Source organism: Zosterops lateralis (assembly GCF_965231275.1).
Source record: "Zosterops lateralis genome assembly, chromosome: 2".
In the NCBI taxonomy this organism is placed as follows: Eukaryota; Metazoa; Chordata; class Aves; order Passeriformes; family Zosteropidae; genus Zosterops; species Zosterops lateralis.
This window is the reverse complement of record NC_139763.1, coordinates 89,501,340-89,521,205: the sequence shown is the minus strand read 5'-3', so window position 1 is coordinate 89,521,205 and position 19,866 is coordinate 89,501,340. Positions and strand designations below refer to the sequence as shown.

General features: G+C 46.2%; 2 protein-coding genes across 2 annotated transcripts in view; one reads left to right on the top strand and one right to left on the bottom strand.

Annotated features, from left to right (window-relative positions):
• Positions 1-19,866, bottom strand: part of PHB2 (prohibitin 2) — a 241,086-nt gene that overhangs the window by 92,828 nt on the left and 128,392 nt on the right. The window lies entirely within an intron of this gene.
• Positions 1,899-14,129, top strand: CD4 (CD4 molecule). The gene is made up of 10 exons (XM_083855543.1): positions 1,899-2,195; positions 7,966-8,095; positions 9,871-10,044; positions 10,130-10,273; positions 10,519-10,791; positions 11,230-11,592; positions 11,713-11,955; positions 12,046-12,164; positions 12,393-12,460; positions 13,661-14,129. Exons 2-10 carry the CDS (start codon positions 8,035-8,037, stop codon positions 13,674-13,676), a joined length of 1,461 nt encoding a protein of 486 aa, XP_083711669.1. The 5' UTR covers positions 1,899-2,195; positions 7,966-8,034; the 3' UTR covers positions 13,677-14,129.

Genomic DNA, 19,866 nt, shown 5'->3' with positions numbered 1-19,866 from the left:
CATCCCATCCCATCCCATCCCATCCCATCCCATCCCATCCTTTGTATCCCTCACTGGGAAGTTCCTGTCTCATGCAGGCGACTGCCTGTCTGAAATAGGACATCGCCTTTCTCCAAAGTCACAATCAATGGAGAAGCTCCTGTGCTGATCACGGCTGTTCCTGTCACAGTTGGTGGCACACTGTGAACCTCACTGCTGTGGCTGTCTGCTCCTGCTCCCCCCAAAGCCTGGCTGCATCTCACACCCCCACTCTCCAGATGAAGGGGCAAGGCACTGCCAAAAGGAGAAGAGTGGGTGGCACAGAGATGAAATCTCAGCCATGTCTGGGGCTCAGTGGGTTTCCGCCACCTTGGCTGAGGCTGGGATTCAGAGAGAGAGAGAGACCAAATGTGGGTGGGAAACCACAAAAGCCCCCTCCTCCACCCTACAGAGAAGGGAAACAGCTGAGATTCAGTAGTGGTGCAGGTTGGTACAGGTTCCTGAAGAGTAACCTTACACTGGGTTTACAGGGCAAGGTTTTGGTACTGGCAGGGCTGCATCAGTGGCGTCTGTGGGACGTGAGAAGGAGCTGGTCAGAGCCACCTCCAGGCAGCCCCAAAGCAGACCCACTGCAGAACCAAGGCTGAGCTCATCGGTGATGCTGGTGGCACCTTTGTGACAGTATATTCAACTAAGGGTAAAAAGCTGTGCACAGCAGCTGTGGGAGACAGGAAGGACAATACGTGGGAGAAACAGCCCTGCAGACACCAAGATCAGGGGAGAAGGAGGGGCAGGAGGTGCTCCAGGTGCCAGAGCTGAGATTCCCCTGCAGCCTATGGAGAGCCTACACTGGGGTAGGTTTTCTGGCAGGAGCTGAGGCCTGTGGAGGGCCCACACTGGGTTCCTAGATGAGGTTATCTAGAACCCTGCCCAACCACACCTTGAAAGCCTCCAGCAATGGCACCTCTGCTACATCCCTGGGGAGATTCTGGTGACTGATTATTTTCACTGTAAGAAAAGTCTTTCTAATGTCAAGATGAACATGAAGAATTGCAGTCCATGGGAGGAGGCCACATCAGAGCGTTTCTTGAAGGATGCCATGGTGGAGCAGAAGAATAGCATAAGCAGGAAGAAGCAGCAGAGGTGAAGTGCTATGAACTGACCACAACACCCATGACCTGCCCCCTGTGACACTGGGCAAGGAAGGAGGGACAGAAGAGTCAGATGTGAAGTCCATCCTGGAGAGAAAATAAAGGTAGGAGAAGCTTTTCAAAGTTTAATTTCTTTGTTATCGTGTTTTTGTTTTGCTTTTTTTTTTTTTTTTTTTTTTTTTTTTTTTTTTTTTTTTGGGAGGGGGGGTGTTTAATCACAATTTTATCAATTTATTTGTTTTTAATTGTCCATAAATTAAATTAAACTTTCCTCAAGTTAAGTCAGTTTTGCCCATGACAGTAGCTGGGGAGAGATCTCCCTGTCCTTATCCTGACCTGAGAGGGTTTTTCACATCTTCTCCCTCTGCCTTGCTGAGGAGAGGGAATGAGAGAGCAGCTGGGTGGGTGCTGGTAGACAGCCAAAGAAAAGCCACCACTGCCATAAAGAAAATATTCTTTAAATCTCAGACATACTCCACAGAGGGGTGGGGCTGGGGTCACCTCAGAGGTGCCTCCTCTCAGTGCTGGTGCAGGAGACAGGCTGGGAAATGGAGCTCAGATCACTCTTACAGGGTGTTGGAGGTGTGGGCTGGATCCAGACCTGCTCAGCTATCCTGTTTGTTTGTGAGCTTTCCTCCTCAGTGGAGCAGAACCAGCTGCCAACCATTCATGTCTAAGTTTCAGCCCCGTCACGGCCTCCCTCAGCTGCCCCATGGCCAATAGGCTCTCTCTGTTCTGCACACTCATTCTCCCCACTGCTGCCACACATCGCCTTCCGCTCAGGCCCATTGCTGTTCGCACCCAGAGCCGAAATCACGTGCCTTTGGAAAATCACCTTCTGCCCAGAGAAGTCGGCGGATATCAGCAGAACCTGGACTAGCAGCAAGGCCTGGTTGTCGCTCCGGCTGGAGAGGAGGAGACATCAAGGCCAACCAAACATCTGCTTGCTGAACATCAACTGGGTTCCTCCTTTGTCTCAGCTGTACTTGGGTGAGATCAATTACGGCAGGTGACAAACACAAGGGTGAGAGAAACGCAAGAAACACAGAGGCTGAGAGAAAAGAGGTAAGGAAACTCTTTCTTTTGCTAAGAGGCCAGCCTGTTTTCGGGTTTTTTAATGTTACGAACTTTATTGCTCCACTCAAGTTGCTGTTTCGGCACGGATGGATTGGTTTTGCCCCTCTTAAAGGTCTGTTGTAAAACCATCTTTGACTTGATAATACTCCTGGCTGTGCAATTTTTGGAGGCCTTTTAATTTTAACTAAAAACTGTTTGTCTCCTGGAATTTTCTCTGAAAGGGGCAGAAAAAAAGGGACTTATGAAAAGCTCAACTTTCCTCAGAGCCTGGGGATCTCATGGATCTTTTAAACCCATATATAGGGAAATATGTCCTATATGAAGGCCTGTTACTGGCATATCCCCAAGGGCTGCAAATGCATCAGGGAGAATAACTCTACCAGCTGCCACTTGCTATCACCTTCTCCACGTACCCTGCAGAAAGGGAAACTTTATTCTAAAAAAAGCCTGCAAAAATAAGAAGATGCCAGTCTCTAGCTAAGTAAGGATGTCTACTTACATCTGTACGTGCTGAGACTGGAGGGGTCTGTTCTGCTAATCCAGGCTGACTGGCTCACTGCCTGACACTGGCTGCCAATGCAGCCTGATCCATTAGCTCAGGGCTGAGTGAGCAGGATTTCTTGGAAAAAGAGAGATCCTTTCAATTTCGGGACAACAGAAAAGAGATTTGTTTTCCCCTTCCATGGGCTGCTGCGCTGTTGAAAGCAGCGGTTTCATTTCTGGTTGAATTTTTCAACTTTCAGGTGGCATATCCTACTCAGCCTCCGTCAGCCACCTTCAGATATTCCTCCACACGGTGCATGAAGGTTGAGTTCAGGTTACTGCTCAGTGTTCTCCACAATAAACTCAACAGTTCCTGGTGCAGCTTAGAATCATAGGATCACAGAATGGTTTGGGTTGGAAGGGACCTTTAAAGAACATCTCATCCCAACACCCCTGCCACAGGTAGGGACACCTTCCACTAGACCAGGTCACTCAAAGCCCCATCCAACCTGGCCTTGAATTTCCAGGGATGGAGCAGCCACAGCTTCTCTGGGCAACATGTTCCAGTGCCTCATCACTCTACGAGTAAAAGATTTATTCCTAACATTTGATCCAAGCCACCCCTCTTCTAGTTTGAAACTGCTACTCCTTCTACCACTATCTGACCATGTAAAAAGTTACTCTTCATAATTTTTATAAGATACCTTTTAGTATTAAAAGGCTGTGATGAGGTCTCCCCGACCTCTCCTTTGTTTTCCCCAGTGTCTCTCAAACATGTCTGCCAAAGCTGCTTGCAGCACAGAAGGGCTCAGCTCATCCAAACTGAGCATCCACCTCATCCCCAACCAGCAGCTCTTGAGCACATTGGGACGATGCCCTCCTGATCTGCCACAGCCTCATGTGGGGACCCTGTATTCACCACAGCAAAATTAAGGAGGGATGATACCCAAATAGGAAGGTTGATGAAGGAGCTGATTTCAGAGTGCATCACAGCGCCTTGATTAGTCACAGCCTCCGGTGGCTTTAGAAAGGCAGGTCTTGGCTTCCCCTTAGGCCAGAAGGGAACAGCCTGGGCTGAGGAGATGGAGCCACTGGGCATGGAGTGCTTCATGGGTATGGGGAGCTCAGCTGGTGCTGACACAGTGACACCTTGCCTTGTCCTGATGGTGGCACCTCTCTTGGGGAGGATCAGCTGCTTTCACCTGTGTGACCCCATGGATCCTCCTTCAGCACTTCCCTCTCCCAGGAGCTCCAATGGGAAGGTGGCATCTGCTCTTGGATGAGCAGAGATGCTCAGGAGGAAATGGAGGCAGGGTCAAACAGTCCAGGGGGCATTAGGGACTGTGAAATGACCTTCACTGCCATCATAACTTTACTCTCTGCTGGCTATTTTCATTGCACTTGGTCTCTTACCCCGCCTGCTGCTCACCGGATGTTTGCTTTAACGTTAAGAAGTAAATTCAAAGAAACCACTATTTGGTAAAAGAACCACGTCAGCTTTGTTTCAGATTTTGAAACTGAGAAGAAGAGAAGTGAACCCCTTTAGCCCAGAGCCCCACAGCTGAGCCTAACTCTGGAGCAGGGCAAGAGGCAGCTGCACCACAAGGGGAAATGCCACAGCGGAAGCTGAGGTGTGGAGCCCTGGTGGGGAGGGAGGGCTGGGGGGGCCCCCCACACCCTGGCAGAACAAGCTGCTGCCAGATCAAAAGCACAGCCACAAACAAGAGCGAGAGGAGAAAACAAAACTACACTGCAAGAAAGAGGCACAGGAGCACACCGAGAAAAGGAGATGGCCTGCTCTGCATCAGGAGCGGTGGCCAAGTTTTTATTTGTTGAGGTTTTCTTAAATTTAAGTTTCCTCCTGTGTCATGCCAGTGCCAGCCTGTGGAGAGGTGTCTGTAGCCATCACCCACTGAGGTTCGGTGCTGGAGGGACTGAGCCAGCCCTGCTCTCAAGCAGATGTTCTCCAGGCATGACTTGGTCCTGCAGGCATCATTCTCTGGAGCCAGCCCACTCACTACCTCAGCTCTCCTCTTCCTATCCCTCAGAGAGGCAGGGATCATTAAAATAAGTCAAGAAGGAAATTAAACCAGTTTAATAAGAGGGGGAAGTTAAAATGAAAAGGAAATCAATGATCACTTGGGAGGGAGCCCTGCTCCTCTGTTGCTAGACGTGCTAATAAATCAAGTATGCCTGGACTGTTTCTGGCACAGAGGCCAGCTGGCGTGAGATGGTCTGGGCTATTAAACTCACTTAACCTTCAAAATGAACTGGCCACATGCCAGCCACCTAATGGGAGAGGTCCCTGGCCCATGCTAACACCTAAATGAATCCCAAGAGTTGCTCGGGAGAGCGAGAGCTGTCCCCGGCCAAAAATGTGTCAGGAAATGTACCAGCAATTTAACAGGACTGATGAGTATGTTCCAGTGCCTGGGGACATTCTGTGACACCGCTTAATTTATGAGTACCACCATAAGATACAGCCGGGCTGCCTGTAAGGAGGCTGTGGGTCTGCTACAAGCATCCGCTAATGAGAACAGGAGCCTTGCTCACTGAGAGCTGTAAACTCCGGAGCAGCACTGCCTGTGATCTGGCCTGCAGGGATGCAGAAGGAGATAGAAAGGCAGGAGGGAATTGGAAGTGGCACGCATGAGAAGCAGAAACAAACAGGGAGAGAGGGAAAGTGTGTAAAAGAAATCCTAGCTGAGGGCAGCCCATTTTCCCCACTGATTTGTAACATGTAGGTGGAAACATCGCACTGTGGAGATCTGCCACAGAAATACAAAGATTAGTGAGAACAAAGTGGGAATGCAGAAGTTGTGAAACCAAGAGAAGAAACAGAAGAACAAAGATGCATCAATCTGCATCTACCAAGATGCACAAGGTTATCAGTTCACCGGTCCCACAGTGCTCTGGTTGTGTGGTTTTGCTCAATAACCAGCAAACAAGAAGGCAAAGAATGAACTGAAGCCATATGACAGGAGAGTAGAGATTCCCAGTCAAAACAAAATTATGAAGTGTGACTCAGTGATTTCATTAATTTTTACTTGTTCTGTTACCTTCAGGTTTTATATAAAGTTTAATGACTTAAGAAATTTGAAACCCATCACTGAGCTGTTAATTCACAGATATTACTTTAGAGTGTAGGCTGACTTTTTCATCCCACAAAAACAGGTGATGCAAGCTTTCACAGCAGGGATGAGGTTTCTCCTGTCACCTCAGGAATGGATCTTACTCAGGGCCCTGTGCCAGCTCTCAGTTATCGATGTTCCTTCGGAGTGAGACGCATACAGATGATTGTTAGTGCCCCTTTCTTTATTCTGTAGCTTAACCCAGCAAACTGCTTCATCACTGCCTCTGTATCTTGTTAGGAGTGATCTCCAAGCGTCTGCACTTGCTCCTTTGTTTTACAATTTTTGCAGAAAACAGCTCATGCAAATATTTCCTTCCCTGGGGTGGGTTTTTTGTTTTGCACAAGGCAAGACACAAGTCTCCTCTGACTGTGTCTTTGCCACCTGTTTCTCTTCTGATGGTGCATATGGCTGCTGTCTTGCTCTTGCACACATATTTTTCATCTGTGCATGTGTGTACACTGGTCTGGATGTCAGCTGTTGTGCTGACCTGATCTCCATTTAAATGTAGTGTTGATGTTTTCATCTACTCTTTGATAGCTTTGCATGCTCTGATCATTAAATTAATTTCAGTATTAAATTATCCTCTAATAGAATATATTACACTTAATATTGCACATCATACATATAAACACTGTAGAAAATTATTCATGCATTTCTTTTGAGTTTAATCCCATTAAGACTCCAGCCTTCAGTCTGTCACACGCCTGGCATGGGCACTGCCTGCTTTCAGAGAAGGGAGGTCACCTCACTGGCTTGCTCACTTTCCAGAGCATTTAAGCTGCTTGGCTTCCCTTCTGTAATATATGCCTTGGTTTAAGGAGGGAGAGCTCAGTAGTGTCCTTGCACCAGCAGCCATGGTCCCCTTCACCTTGCCAGCCCACCCAGCTGCAGCTGTTATCAGCACTTGGTCTTTGCTATAGTCAGAAGCTGCATCTAATTTGGTAATTCACCTTAACATGACCATTAGCTTCCAGGTCCCACTTAAGGTTTTGCTACCATTAATGCAACTTCTTGTTTTGGACCTCATTCCTCCCTTCTTCCCATACTCTTCATTGAGTAGTCCTAAGAATTCAAGCAGGTCTTTCCAACATCAGACTTGTTGGTTATTGAGATTTTTAGGGTGAGAAGTTAAGAAAAAAACAAACAAACAAACAAAAAAACCCAACCAAAAAGCAAACCCAAACCTGGAGAAAAATATTAATAACAGACTAAAGATGGCTGTAATCATAGAATCACAAAATTACATGGAAATATTTAGATGGCAAAGGACATTGGGAGGTCTCCAGTTAATTCTCCTACTCAGACCTGACTCTACAACATATTGCTCAGGGCTTGACAAGGCAACTTCTGAGCATCTCCAATGGTGGAGATTGCCTGGCATCTCTTGGCACCTATTCCACTGCTGAAACACCTTCAGTGGGAAGAAAGTTTTCCTTATATCTAGTCAACATTTCCCTGTGCAACATATGGCTGCTGCCTCCTGTTCCTCCCCTGTGCACATTGGAGAAGAATGTGGCTTATTCTTCTAGGTAATAACCATTAGATAATGGGAAACTGAAATTAGATTCCACTTTGGCTCCCTTCTCCCTGTCCAGCCCAGTTTTCTGCCTCTCTCTGTATGTCAGGTGCTCTAACTTCCTCACCATCTCACCAGCCCCTCCACTGAACTCTGTGCAGTTTGTCGGCATCCTTCTTGTACTGGGGGCCCAAAACTGTACCCTGTATCCTAGATGAGACCTCAGGTGTGCCAAATAGAAAGAAATAATTACTTCACTCTGCTTCCAGCAGAGCTGGCTGTGCTCTTTGTTAATGCAGCCCTGTATGTGTTTAGCTTTAATCTCTGCAAGAGTGATGATAACCCACCATAGAGAAGTAAAAAAACACAGAACTCTTGGCAGTATAAACAGCTGTTGCCTGATGAATGCCAGAAACCTAGGGATGAGTAAAATGAAATGTTTATTACCAAACTCCAGGGGCACGCTGCAGATGGATTCTTTGCTGAAACAAAGGGCTCTGGTGACTTTCCCAATAAGCTTCCATTTTGCCGTGCTGAAGGATGGTGGGAGCTGACTGGGAACACAAGTCCCATCCATTGAGGCCTGAAAATCAGAAATTATTAACAGAGCACTTGGGTCTTCCAGGAAGAGATCCTTGGCAGTGACAGCATTTCCAGCCCTGCTCTCTGGGACGGGAGGAGCGTTCCCACAGCGATGGAGCCATGCGGCACAGCCCTGAGCTGCACGCCTGCTGCCTTCTTGCTTCTGCATCTGGGTGAGTCCTGGGCTCAGCAAACCCTCATGGTTCTCACAGCCTTTTCACAAGCCTCACAACACTCGGTGTATTTCTGGGCTCCTTCTGATGTGTCCTATAAGATTCTTCACACAGTTTAGCTTTGGGACTCAGGTTGTTCCCTGAGTTGTTCCCAGCCCACCTCCGGAACCTGCCGGCCCAAACCAGGGTGCATTGCCAGGTTTCAGGAGCTGCCCTGTAGAGATGCAGGAGTGGGGGTCTTGTGAGAGCCAGGATACACACCAAGCAGAGTGGAAAATACTGCCCTCCACACTGCCTTCAGCTGTCTGGGCATATCTGTGATGCATAACCACAGCTCTGATGTGATCTTCAGAATCTTATCACAGATTTGCCTTTGCAAATGGAACGCTACTGGCTTGCTACTGGAGCTTGACTGCTAATGGTATAAGCTTTGGTGGCTATTTTAGTGCTTATTTTCCAAGGAAGGAAAGACAGTGAATAAGGCCAAGCCTGCATTTCTCAGATATTCAGCTTTGATTCCTCTGGTCACAGAGGAAAGATTGGAAATCTCTTGTGCACCCTAGAACCAAATGAAAAGCAAAAGATACCAACTCTTACTAATAACATTTTCTAATTTCACGTTTTAAGACAAAATCATAAACTTCTGTAGTTCAATGTGCAATTATCAGAAATCTGTATTGGTTGCAGGTTACCTCTTAGAGGGATGTAACTTCTGGCAAACCCTACATTGAACTCATATAAGCTTTTCATTTTACATTTCTACAGCTCCTTAGTACGCAGGTCACCTGGGGGATTTGCAGGTTAGGCATCTCTGAGAGATTACCAGCAGTGAGGCAGGAGACCACAACCCTGTTATTCCAAATCTTACTTCTGGCAACTCCATCTCCTTCTTAAGGTCTTCTACAGAAACCTTCTTTACAGTGAAGGAAAGGAAATTATTCTCCCAAGAAACCACTCCTAATGTTTCTTCAGCCTTACACATCCTATTTCTTTTACTGTCACATAGCCCTCCTCCTAAGAACATGAACACGACATTAGGTTAGCTTTCTTTTCTTTTCTTTTCTTTTCTTTTCTTTTCTTTTCTTTTCTTTTCTTTTCTTTTCTTTTCTTTTCTTTTCTTTTCTTTTCTTTTCTTTTCTTTTCTTTTTTCTTTCCTTTCCTTTCCTTTCCTTTCCTTTCCTTTCCTTTCCTTTCCTTTCCTTTCCTTTCCTTTCCTTTCCTTTCCTTTCCTTTCCTTTCCTTTCCTTTCCTTTCCTTTCCTTTCCTTTCCTTTCCTTTCCTTTCCTTCTTCATTTTTCTGTGTTTTCAGTCTTCATCCATGTAAAAACTGGAAGAAGGTGAGAGCAAATCTGTCCGTGCTGCATCAAGTGTTGACTGGGGAGTGAAGGAGGGCTGACATATGCTGTCCTTCATTTGCTACCAGTAGAAAAACTAAGTCTTATCTAGTGGAAAAAGGTTGTTTCAGTAAAATTGTTGACACTTCAAAATCATGAATGATGGTCAGTCCACCATAACTACTGGCATTTTCCCATTTTTTTCTGAATATATGTGAAAGAGAATGACCATTAGCCAGGTAATAAAAGAGCTTGCTAACTTGCTTGCTTGATTGGTTGATTGATGATATAAAGGAGTGACAAATTCAGAAATTGAGGATAATTTCAGTGTCTGGGAAAGGGAGGAAAAAAATCACATCTTTTTGGAGGCTGGGAAGTGTTTACTGAGTGACTCTACAGAAAATGAACTTATGCCTTCTATTGGTGGGTATTGACTTCCAGGTCTGATCTCCACTATGGCTCACCAAAATGAATTCCAGATTGGGCTCGCAGGAGGGGAGGTGACCCTGAACTGCCCAGGCATAGTTGCTGGCTCAAAATTAACTCAGGACGCAGTGATCTGGAAGTACTATGATACTCTTCTCTGGCGTATGGATAAGCAAAATATTTGGAAAAGTAAGGCTTCCAATTCATTACCCCTTCTCCCTTTACACAGCTGAGACGCCTGTTCCCTCCTAACCAAGCCTATTTTTTTCAAAAGCACCAGCTTTCATTGGTGATAGATTTGACATCAAGTCACCCCATAAACAGCTGCAGGTGAGGAATTTGAATCTCACAGACGCTGGGATCTACACCTGTAAATACGGCTCTCACGAAGTCCGCACATCACTGCACATCTTTAATTGTGAGTGACTGAAGTGAGTGAGTGAAGGGCTTTTAGTCCTCAGGAGGGGAGGGACCACAGAGCCTGGAGAGACATCTCTGCTGGGATTCTTTATCCAGGTGGATTTCTTCTGTCCCGGGCTATCACAGTTCATTTCTCCTCCATCTCCAGAGCACAGTGTCTCCATGTTCTCTTTGCTGTAACACTTGTCTCTCTCTCACAGGTAGAGGAACTGACTTACTGGCTGTGCTTTTTTCTTTTTATAGTGAACCTCTCTTCGCATGGACTTTTTCTGCAAAATGAGGCACCTGAGCTGATTTTAATGCAAAATTCATCCGGTCCTCTACCTGATCTCAGCATCACATTGTTTGACAGCAACAATAACAGAGTAACAGCAGAAGTACAAAACAAGAACCGTCAAAAATACATAGTGAATTTAAAGAAACTGGAGGCTATGGATAGCGGGACCTGGGTGTGTCAGGTCCATTCAGACTCTCCGTTGATTAATAAGAACATCTCCTTTGCTGTGAAGGTATTAGGTATGTGACAATGAAAATGGAACTCACACACAGCCTTGGGAACCAATGTTCCCTTCAGCTTATGAGTTTAACTTTTAATCTCCATATCCCAAACACTGGTGCTCCAGGGTTGACTTCCCAGAGCTTCCAACAATGCAGCTTGGAGCTTGTTCTGCTGCCTGAGCTCTTGAACTCATTTTTCCTCTCCAGGCTTGGTGAGGAGAAGATTCTCCTTTCCTTGGGGTCTGTTCTTCTCAGCTCTGCTCTGCTTGGGAGCTTTGGATCTTTCTGCTGCCTTATTCTCAGATGCTGTTTAACCTTTCTGGAGGATGTCATGGCTTTTCTCCAAGTCCTTTTTAAACTGAGTGCAGTGTGCCTCACTCTGGATCAAGGGTAGACATGGGGAAGCGTAACCATAGCTTTTCCTGCCTCTGTATTCCTTGTCTCTTCTAAATTCAGGTTTTCAGAATCCAGACTTGGAAAGAAAGTATGCAGCTGTTGATAGCACTGTCATCTTGTCATGGCATCTGAACTCCCAACAGATAAAATGGAAAAAAGGTTTCACAGGACAGCTGAACTGGAAACAACAAGAAGGTGCAAATGCTCATGAACTGCTTGATTTCAATGCCACAGCACAAGGAGAGCTGAATGAGACCAAAAAAAGCAGCAACTTCCTGCTGGAGATACCTGAAGGAAAACGTGAAAGTACCATAGAAGTGAAGCTCCCCAAAGTCCATTTCAACCATTCTGGCCAGTACCAGTGCCAGCTGGAGTACCAAGGAAGATATGCACAGAGCAAGATAGAGCTGGTGGTGATGAAAGGTGAGAGAAAAAGAAGTGGGTCATGAAGAAGAGGAGCTGCAGAAATTTGCAAACCACAAGAGCATGGCTGGACCCATCCTCCCATCCCCTCACTCACATGTCTTTTTCTCATCTTTACAGTCTCAGCTAACCCTGCTGGGCCACTCTCCAGAGGAGCCAATATAACCCTGACCTGCCAGGTCTCTGGACTGCTCCCACCTAGTGCCTACTTGCGCTGGGAACGTGTGAATGGGACTGAGATGGACAAAAAGAACTCGAAGCAGCAGGAAGTAAAGCTGGATGTGAACGTCAGTGCTGCAGGGCTGTGGAGCTGTCACCTCATAGAAGACAGTGACAGAAAGATCAGCCTTCATTACCTCGTGGGTATGGAAATTAGCATCACGTCCCTGCCCCAACCCTAAAGCTACAAAATTCTCTTTGTTTCTGCATCTAAATACTTTTATCCTCCCACAGAGGAAGCTCCTGTTTGGATTAACTATGTGATAATTGGAGCAAGCATTGGAGGCAGCTTATTGGCGTTTGCCCTCGGGTGCCTGTGCATCATCAGTGGTATAAGCTGGCAGCGGAGAAGGGTGAGTGCCATGGTCCCTGTGAAGGGTGCAGAGATTACTGGCTCTCCAAACCACAGCAGGAGTCAGGTTTCCTGTCTGGGCACAGACAAAGGGTCAATCCTTAAACTCAAAGCAAGTTTTTGAGATGGGCAGTCTGCAGATGTCAGACAGTGCTTTACTACCACTTCAGAGGAAAGCGTTTGAAGCATAAAAATATCCAATTGTTCTTTGTCCCTTCTCTCTTGGCAGCAACGGGCAAAAAGGATGGCACAAGCAAGACAACACTTGCTGGAAAACAGGACCTGTCAGTGTCAACAGTAAGTGGCAATGAGGGCACCCAGAATGGGCAAAAACTGTTTTCAAGAGAGGAGCTGAATGATTGAGTGGGGAGAAATTGAACATGAGCCTCTTTGGTGAAAATGTACAGCTGCATTTCAGCATTTTCAGCTCCTACTCATGTTAAATCCTGCTTAAGAGTTATGAGCTATGTTAAAATCCATGGTAGCACTGTGCTGGGAAACTTTTCAGCACAGTGGTTTTAGTCAAATTATCTTAATGTTGAGAGATGTTAGCCCAACCCAAGCAGGAGCTCCAAAATCCTTTGGTAGGGTCCACAGTGAACCTGAGATCTGGATAGCAAGGTTGTGGATATGGAAGGCACACAGCCAAGCACAAGGATGCAACAAAAATTTAAAAATCTATGATATCTATAATTTCATCCCAGCTCTGCTACCACAGTGATGGACTGCAGTTGGTGAAAATTGCCAATAACCTCCCAGGAGTAACAAACGAAGAGAAAAAAATAATCACAGAACACTCTGATTTGTACCCTTTCCTAAAGGCCTTGGGTGATGTGAAATACACCATCATGTCATGACCCTTTTCATGGGAGCAAGGATTTCTCAGCAGAGAAGCTGCCCTTTTCCGTGTCTTTAAGCTTATATGGTATCAGGCATCAGAAGCAGCTGTTGGGAACACTGACAGCCATTCTGTCACTGGAAGTGAAGCGCAAAGGGAAGTATAAATGATTGCATGAACAAGTTCAGTGAATGCTTGGGTACAGACCGAGACTTCTGCTTCTCTTTCACCAGTGACACTGTCAAACTGTGATAGTTTCACCTAATTTTTTTCGCTGTCACCAAGGATTCAGTGAAAATGTTTATTGGCAAATACTCCATCAGAGCTGGGATGTATATGTGGTGAAGAGCATAGCATGTCAAAGAATTCACCTTGTTTTCACCTACATTTTATCAAGGTTAAAAAATAATCCCCATAAAGACAGGACAAAGCCTGTACAGATACATCAAAATCTAGATAAATCTGTGAAGTACAAGTGCTGATACAGTTTTTCTCTAACTCTCTTTGCCAAGTAAGCAGCTCAGTGTAACTGAAACCCAAACTGCAGCCATGTGGATGCTCAAATAACTGTTTGAAATCTCAGCTACAGAGACAGGCAGTCATTCTCTATGCAAAAAAAACCTGGGGGTTGGTACTCAAGTAATACTTTTCTCTTGCAGCAGGCTGAAAAAGTAATTCTGCAGCACTGACACCACAAGGACTGATGAAGTCTGTGCCTGTACCTAAACACCTGGCAGCCCATAGTGCTCTGTGAATCCATCTCCCTTTCTCCTGTTTTAATGTAATTCTTTATTCCTTCATCATTCCCCCAGTCTAATGCCATGGAGGGAGGTTGTCTGGCTAGGAGCCAATGGACAAGACAAGAAACCCTGAGGGCTTATGATTGATCCCCAGTTCTATAATGAGAGATGCTGAACAGAAGATATGTATATATATATACACATGCACACACACATATATAATATACTTGTATTTTGTTCATGCACTTAATCTGACCTTCCTGTGGAACCAATTTTATGTGCTTCTTTTATCTGCTGAGAGACAATAAATTACTTTGGGGTTGGGAGTTATTTTTTGCAGGCTGGACTACATTTTTTTCTGAGGCCCTCTTGTCTGGTTCAAATTCACATTTCTCTCTTTCCTGCTAGGATGTGAAACACTGATTCTCACTATCTCCAACCTCCCTGGCTGCCATGAGCCTTCCTTAATGCTCTTTGCTCTCTGTGAAACCTGTCTGTCCATGCTCATTGGCCTTTCCTGGGCAGTCTGTGCCCTACATATTTACCCCTACATATCTGATCCCCCATATCTATCCCTCAGCCTGTAGCTTTCATCTCTCCCATAACAAGCTAACACACAAGCGAAAACAGCTCTACCAGTTGGATAATTCAGAACTAATTTTATCGGGAGCTCAGGATACCAATAGATTCTGGAAGTCAGAGCTTGAAGAAGTTCTGAATGTTGATCTAGAAGGTAAGTTTGGGAAGAGGATGAGAAAGTAATTTCCTAGGAGAACAAACCAGCCTTGAACTGCCCAATCCCACAGAGTGCAGAGAGCAGATGCTTCTGAGAAAGCCACTCGAAATATTTCTCACCAAAATGACCCTTTTTTTTTTGGCTCAAGGAGATGAGAAGAGGGAGTGAAAAGCCCAGGAAATTTCAGATGGAACTAAAAGCATGTTGCAGAGACAACAGAACGTCCTGAAAGAAAAATGCTGTTAAAATATGTACACAGAAATCTTGTGTTTATAGAAGCTACTCTACTGTCTGCTTGTGGCAGGTCAAAAAGGCCTTGAGGTCCTACAGCTGTCACTGGCTGCAGTCCCGGTTTGTTTGTCTGCCCTGGCCTCGCTGGGGACAGGCACAGAGGGGCACTGGGCTGTGGGAAGGGCTGCCTGTGGTGAAGGCCCTCTGTGGGATGCCTGGTGCAGGAGGAGGGGCTCTCTGTGTGGCAGTCATGCCAGCATCACACTGTTACTGACAGACAAGGGACAGGTGGCAACAACGGCGCTGGCGACACCTGTGCGCCGGGGAAATCCGCCACCCCACAACCCCAGGGTGGGGACACAGCCCTGGCAGCTGTGGCAGCAGGTGTGGGCCCCACTGCTGTTCCTCCACTGCCATCCTCACTCAAACAGGAGTGACAAAGGCCCACACTAACATCACTTTCCTTCCCATAGCTTGTGCTTGCATGCTCACGACCACCTTAATTTTGGAAAAGCTTTTGTCTGTATTCTGGGGCATGCAAGTGCTCCTCCTGCTCCTGTCCTGTCCCTGAACTGCCAGCGTGCCTTGGGAGCCAGTTGTGGCCCATCAATCTGCTAAACAAGGCATCATCATGCTCAAGGACAGGTCCATTTTAGGAGCTGTATGGGGAAAATGAGTCCAAAGCCAGTGTAGGTCTGTGTAATGGTCATGCCAAATGGCTTGGCACAGTCCCCTCAACAAAAAAACTACCCTTGTTTCTGCAGTCCAGACTCTGCACCTTAAATAACTGCTTAAGTACCCAAATCAGCTCCTTTTTTTCACTCACATGGGTATCTGGAGCAGAGGGATTATCCTGTACCACCTGATACCTGGATGAGACAAAAAATCAGGCTGAGTGAAGATCTGTTAGGAGCTACTTTAGCACGTCAGCTATGTCCAGCAGTTCAGATGCCCACCTGAGGTTCTGACAGTTGTACCAGCTCTTTACCAAAAACCACCACCCTTTACTTTTTCAGCAAGAGAATCACTCTGACAATAAAAGACTAAACTAATAGGGCTTATTAAAAACCTTGCGTCCCAGATTCAGCCAGCATAGAGTTAATTCCTTCTCAGCACAGGCTCCATCAAATCTGGCCTGTGCAGGATAAAATGCATGGGTAGCAGACAGTGCCAGCACCAGTGGCTGGGAGAACACAGAGGTGCCTGACAGCTGTCATACCCAGGATGCAGCTCTCCTCTCTTCCACAGGCTGGAAGAGGCACACTGAGTCCTCACAAGTGACCAAAGGTTCTGTCCCCATGTGCAGCTGGGACCCACCTGCAAAGAGCACTCAGGCTCACATCCCTGCAAACGCTGCAGAAGGTGCCTCCATCTGCTTCCAGGTGGCCTGGTTAGCATGACAGCAGATGTCATGGTGCCACTGGGATGCCTGTAAGGACACAGCCACATCCACAGATGCACAGGTTCCAGTTCTCCCATCTGCATGAGTGCAACAAAAATTATAGTCCTTTCTTAACACTGCACAATTCCTTAGTGGGTCTCCTGATCTCAAAAGTTGTGACCCTGCCCTACTCTACTTGAAGCTCACCTGCAAGCACAAACCACTGTAGGCTCTAATCTTATAAATCTCTATTTTTTTTTTTTTTTGGCAGCTCTCCTGTCTGTGTCTTTTCATATGACGACCTCCTTTCTTCCCTAGATGTGCAGATTGCCCTGATTGAGAGAAAAGTCATCCACAGAGTCAGTCCTAGTTGGGCTTTGCTTCCCATCTGAGTGCAATACTGAAAGCTTCAGTGTGGGCTTCAAGGCAGCAGAGTTAGAGATTCAAACCAGATAAGAACAAGCTTTGCACAAAACGGGTCAAGGTAGATGAGTCCCCAGCTGGAATGGAATGCAGTTACATCTTGCCCAAGCCAGGACTTTACAGGCTGTCTTCCTTGTATCCTGGTCCTCCTTCTCAGGAAGTGTTGAGGACTTCTCCCTTAGCTAGGTGTGACAAGGGTGCATCTACACTATGCTATAGAATTAATGCCTCTGCATGACACAAACCACAGCAATAAACAACACTGCAAAGCAGCAAACACAATGACAGACTTTTTTTATCATGTGGTGACAGCTCATCAGAGTAGCCCTGAGATGAAGGCATGCATGGAAATACTTACAAAATGACAATGTCAGCAAGAGCTCTGTGTAGTGATGTGGAAATACCACAGAAAGCATGGGTTTGGAAAAATATGTGAAGTGCTGATTTTTCCTATTACATCACTCTTTCTGGTACTATTGTTGCTCGAGTTTTTGGGATGCAGGAGGGGAAAAGCACATGCTTCAGTCCTTTGGACCCACCTCCAATGCATGGTCCTCGGTCAGGATCCACAGCCCTCCTTGCTCCAGCGGAGGGAGGAGGTTGGACACTGAGGATATACAACCCTGTCCAGTTCTGCTGAGCTAGAAACACACGGGCTGAAATAACCCTGTCCCACAGCGCTAACTCCCCAAGCCCCTCCTGCTTCCCGGTTTATTTCTGCCCTTTGAGTGCAATGTGAGGCGGTGATTTGGTGGATGCTGTCAGCCCGGATCTGCCGAGGCGATCCATGTGACTCATGCTCCCCGCAGGCTCTGCAGCAAAGCATTCGCATCCCTCAGCCTTCAGAGCCAAATGACCCTGTGTGTTTCTTTCCATGTTCCCAAGGTCTAGAAGGGAAAAAGCTGTGCACTTCAGCCTCTTCTAATTTCTTTTTATCTTGGGGATGGGAAGGGGGGGAGGGGGGCGGGGAGATTCAATGTCCATTTGAATGGCTCATCCATCAGCTTAACACAGCTGCAGAGAAAGAGTAGCTTCCATCCTCCCTTCTCAAAGGTGAGGGTAGAGTTGGAGTACCAGACTCCTCCAAAACGTTCAGCTTTGGACTGGTTCCTTTCTGAGAGTATTCCCAAGTGTGTGTTTCGTAGGAGGAAGCCCTAGGAGGGTTTGTAAGTGCACTCACCTCTGAGCAACACCTCCAAACCACAGCCTTTGCCTCATGCACGTTAGCATCCTTACTTGGCATCCTCCCTGAAGAAGCCTTTGGCTGTCCTTCTGTTCATTTTCCAGCCAGCTTGGCCAAGACTTAGAGGTACTTCCTGATTTGGAGAATCAAAGAACAGCAGAATAAGAGTGGTGGCAGAGATTGCCTCACTGGCAAGGCATCAAAAAGGAACAAAGGAGAAACCCCAGCTCCTCAATGCTTCAGCACCAGCTGGCTCTTGTCAAGGTGCCTGGTTCAGGCTCCAGAGCTGGGAAGTCCCTCCTCTGAGCTTGTGGAGATGAGGCTCTGGAGATGAACAGCAGTAACAGTGATGCTGGCTGTGTGAGGATCGTGGCTCCAGAGAGGCCAGCACACCACCTGAAACAACGAGGGGAGCCAGAGAGCTTCCCTGGCAGGGGCCAGCTGCACCCAGCGTGTCAGCAGTGCTCCTGAAAGCCCAGGCTATTTTTGAATTAAATTATTGTTCTGGCCTTGGGAAACCTCAAACATACCTAGAGAAGCTAGAGGTTAAATGAAAATTGCAATTCAGTGTTACAAATTTAAAGCAAAGAAGTAATTTCAGCTCCTTCCAGATATTGTGGGTTCCCAGACTAATGATTCAAGAGCTCCTAATTATCTTTTCTGTGTATGAGAACAAACAAGTAAGTGTTCGGTAATTTTGGAAAGCAGCATAATTAAATTCTGAAATGACAGTTTTACATCTTTTACAGACTGGAATTCACTGTGCTGGGATATCAGTGATGCCACAAGAGCAAGAGGGATGCAAAAGGGGTCCCTAAGACTCAGAAGAGAAGAACACACAAAACATTACACTGGATGGGAAGGGGGGAAGCAGGAGGACATATATAGCTCTGCAAAACAGCATGCAGCATCACAACATCATGTATTTGACAAGGCTACCCTGGCAATTCCTTTTCTCATGGTAAATATATACAAATATTTATATATGTGACAGAAGAAAAAAAAATTATTGAGGGTGCCTAGCTGTGTAAATAAACACATTCAGTGGTAAACAGGCATCCCCAAATCCAAATCCTAGTTTATACATTGTGAACCCTCAATATTTCTGTGAAACTCATAAACAGCACTAGTCATCTGTCCCCTGATGAGAGCTATTATCAATTGCCCTTTTTGCAGATGAAATATCTGAGAAATCTCACTAAATCTTGCTGTACAGAGCTAGAAATAGAACCTAAGGTTTGGCTATGACAAATCTACATTGCAGTCGCTGTCATTGGAGGGAGATGCTTGGCTGGATTCTTGTTAGCCATTAACCACACCCTGCTCAGAGAGCCAGGAAGGATGCCAGGAAACCTGCTTGCAAGCACACCAATGTAGCCTCACAGGAGGCTGTATAAGCCGTGTTGGGGCTCTGAGGGTGGATTTAATTGCATCCATGATCTGTGAGAAACATATGAAACCTCCCATGGTCCCTATCAAAGTCCTGAGTAAGAGCTGCAAACAATCAAAACCCTGTGTGTCATGTAAATGCTTCTGCTTTTAGGATTCTGCTGTTTGTTCCTTGGTTAATGAGCTCTGTTCCTTTAAGGATCCAAGGTACCTCTGGGAAGTGCATTTCCCTGGACCTGCAGAGCTGCTGTCCAGAAATAACTGATCTTTATGCAGTGAACTTTTCCAGAAACCATTTCATACCCTGACATTGTAACAGCACTGTTTCTTCAGGCCTGGATGCTTTAGACTATTTTAGTGAGCTGAGGCTTTAGACAGCAGGTTGCTGGTCAGAGTACAGCCTGACTCTGTAGGAATTGAAAATTGCTCCCAGCTGTGCAAGTCCTCCTACAAGATGAATCTTGGGGGGGTCGTCACACTTCTAGCCTGGATTTCCTAGATACACAGGGAATCCTGCACTGTGAGGCTTCAGGATTTCCAGATCTGAGTATTGGTGCTCCTTTGCATGTGCATTGTCAATATGCAGCATATACACAGTTGCAACGCATCTCTTATAAAAACCAGTGAAACCGGATGTCTGGAAATCTTTAAAATACATTTAGATGGATGGATGGACAAGCATCTGCTTGGAACTGTGACAGCCCTAGGGTAAGAGCTCTTCTTCCGACAGTTTGTTCTGCTTCACAGTAAAACTTCAGGTTTTTGCTTTCATTCAAAGCAAT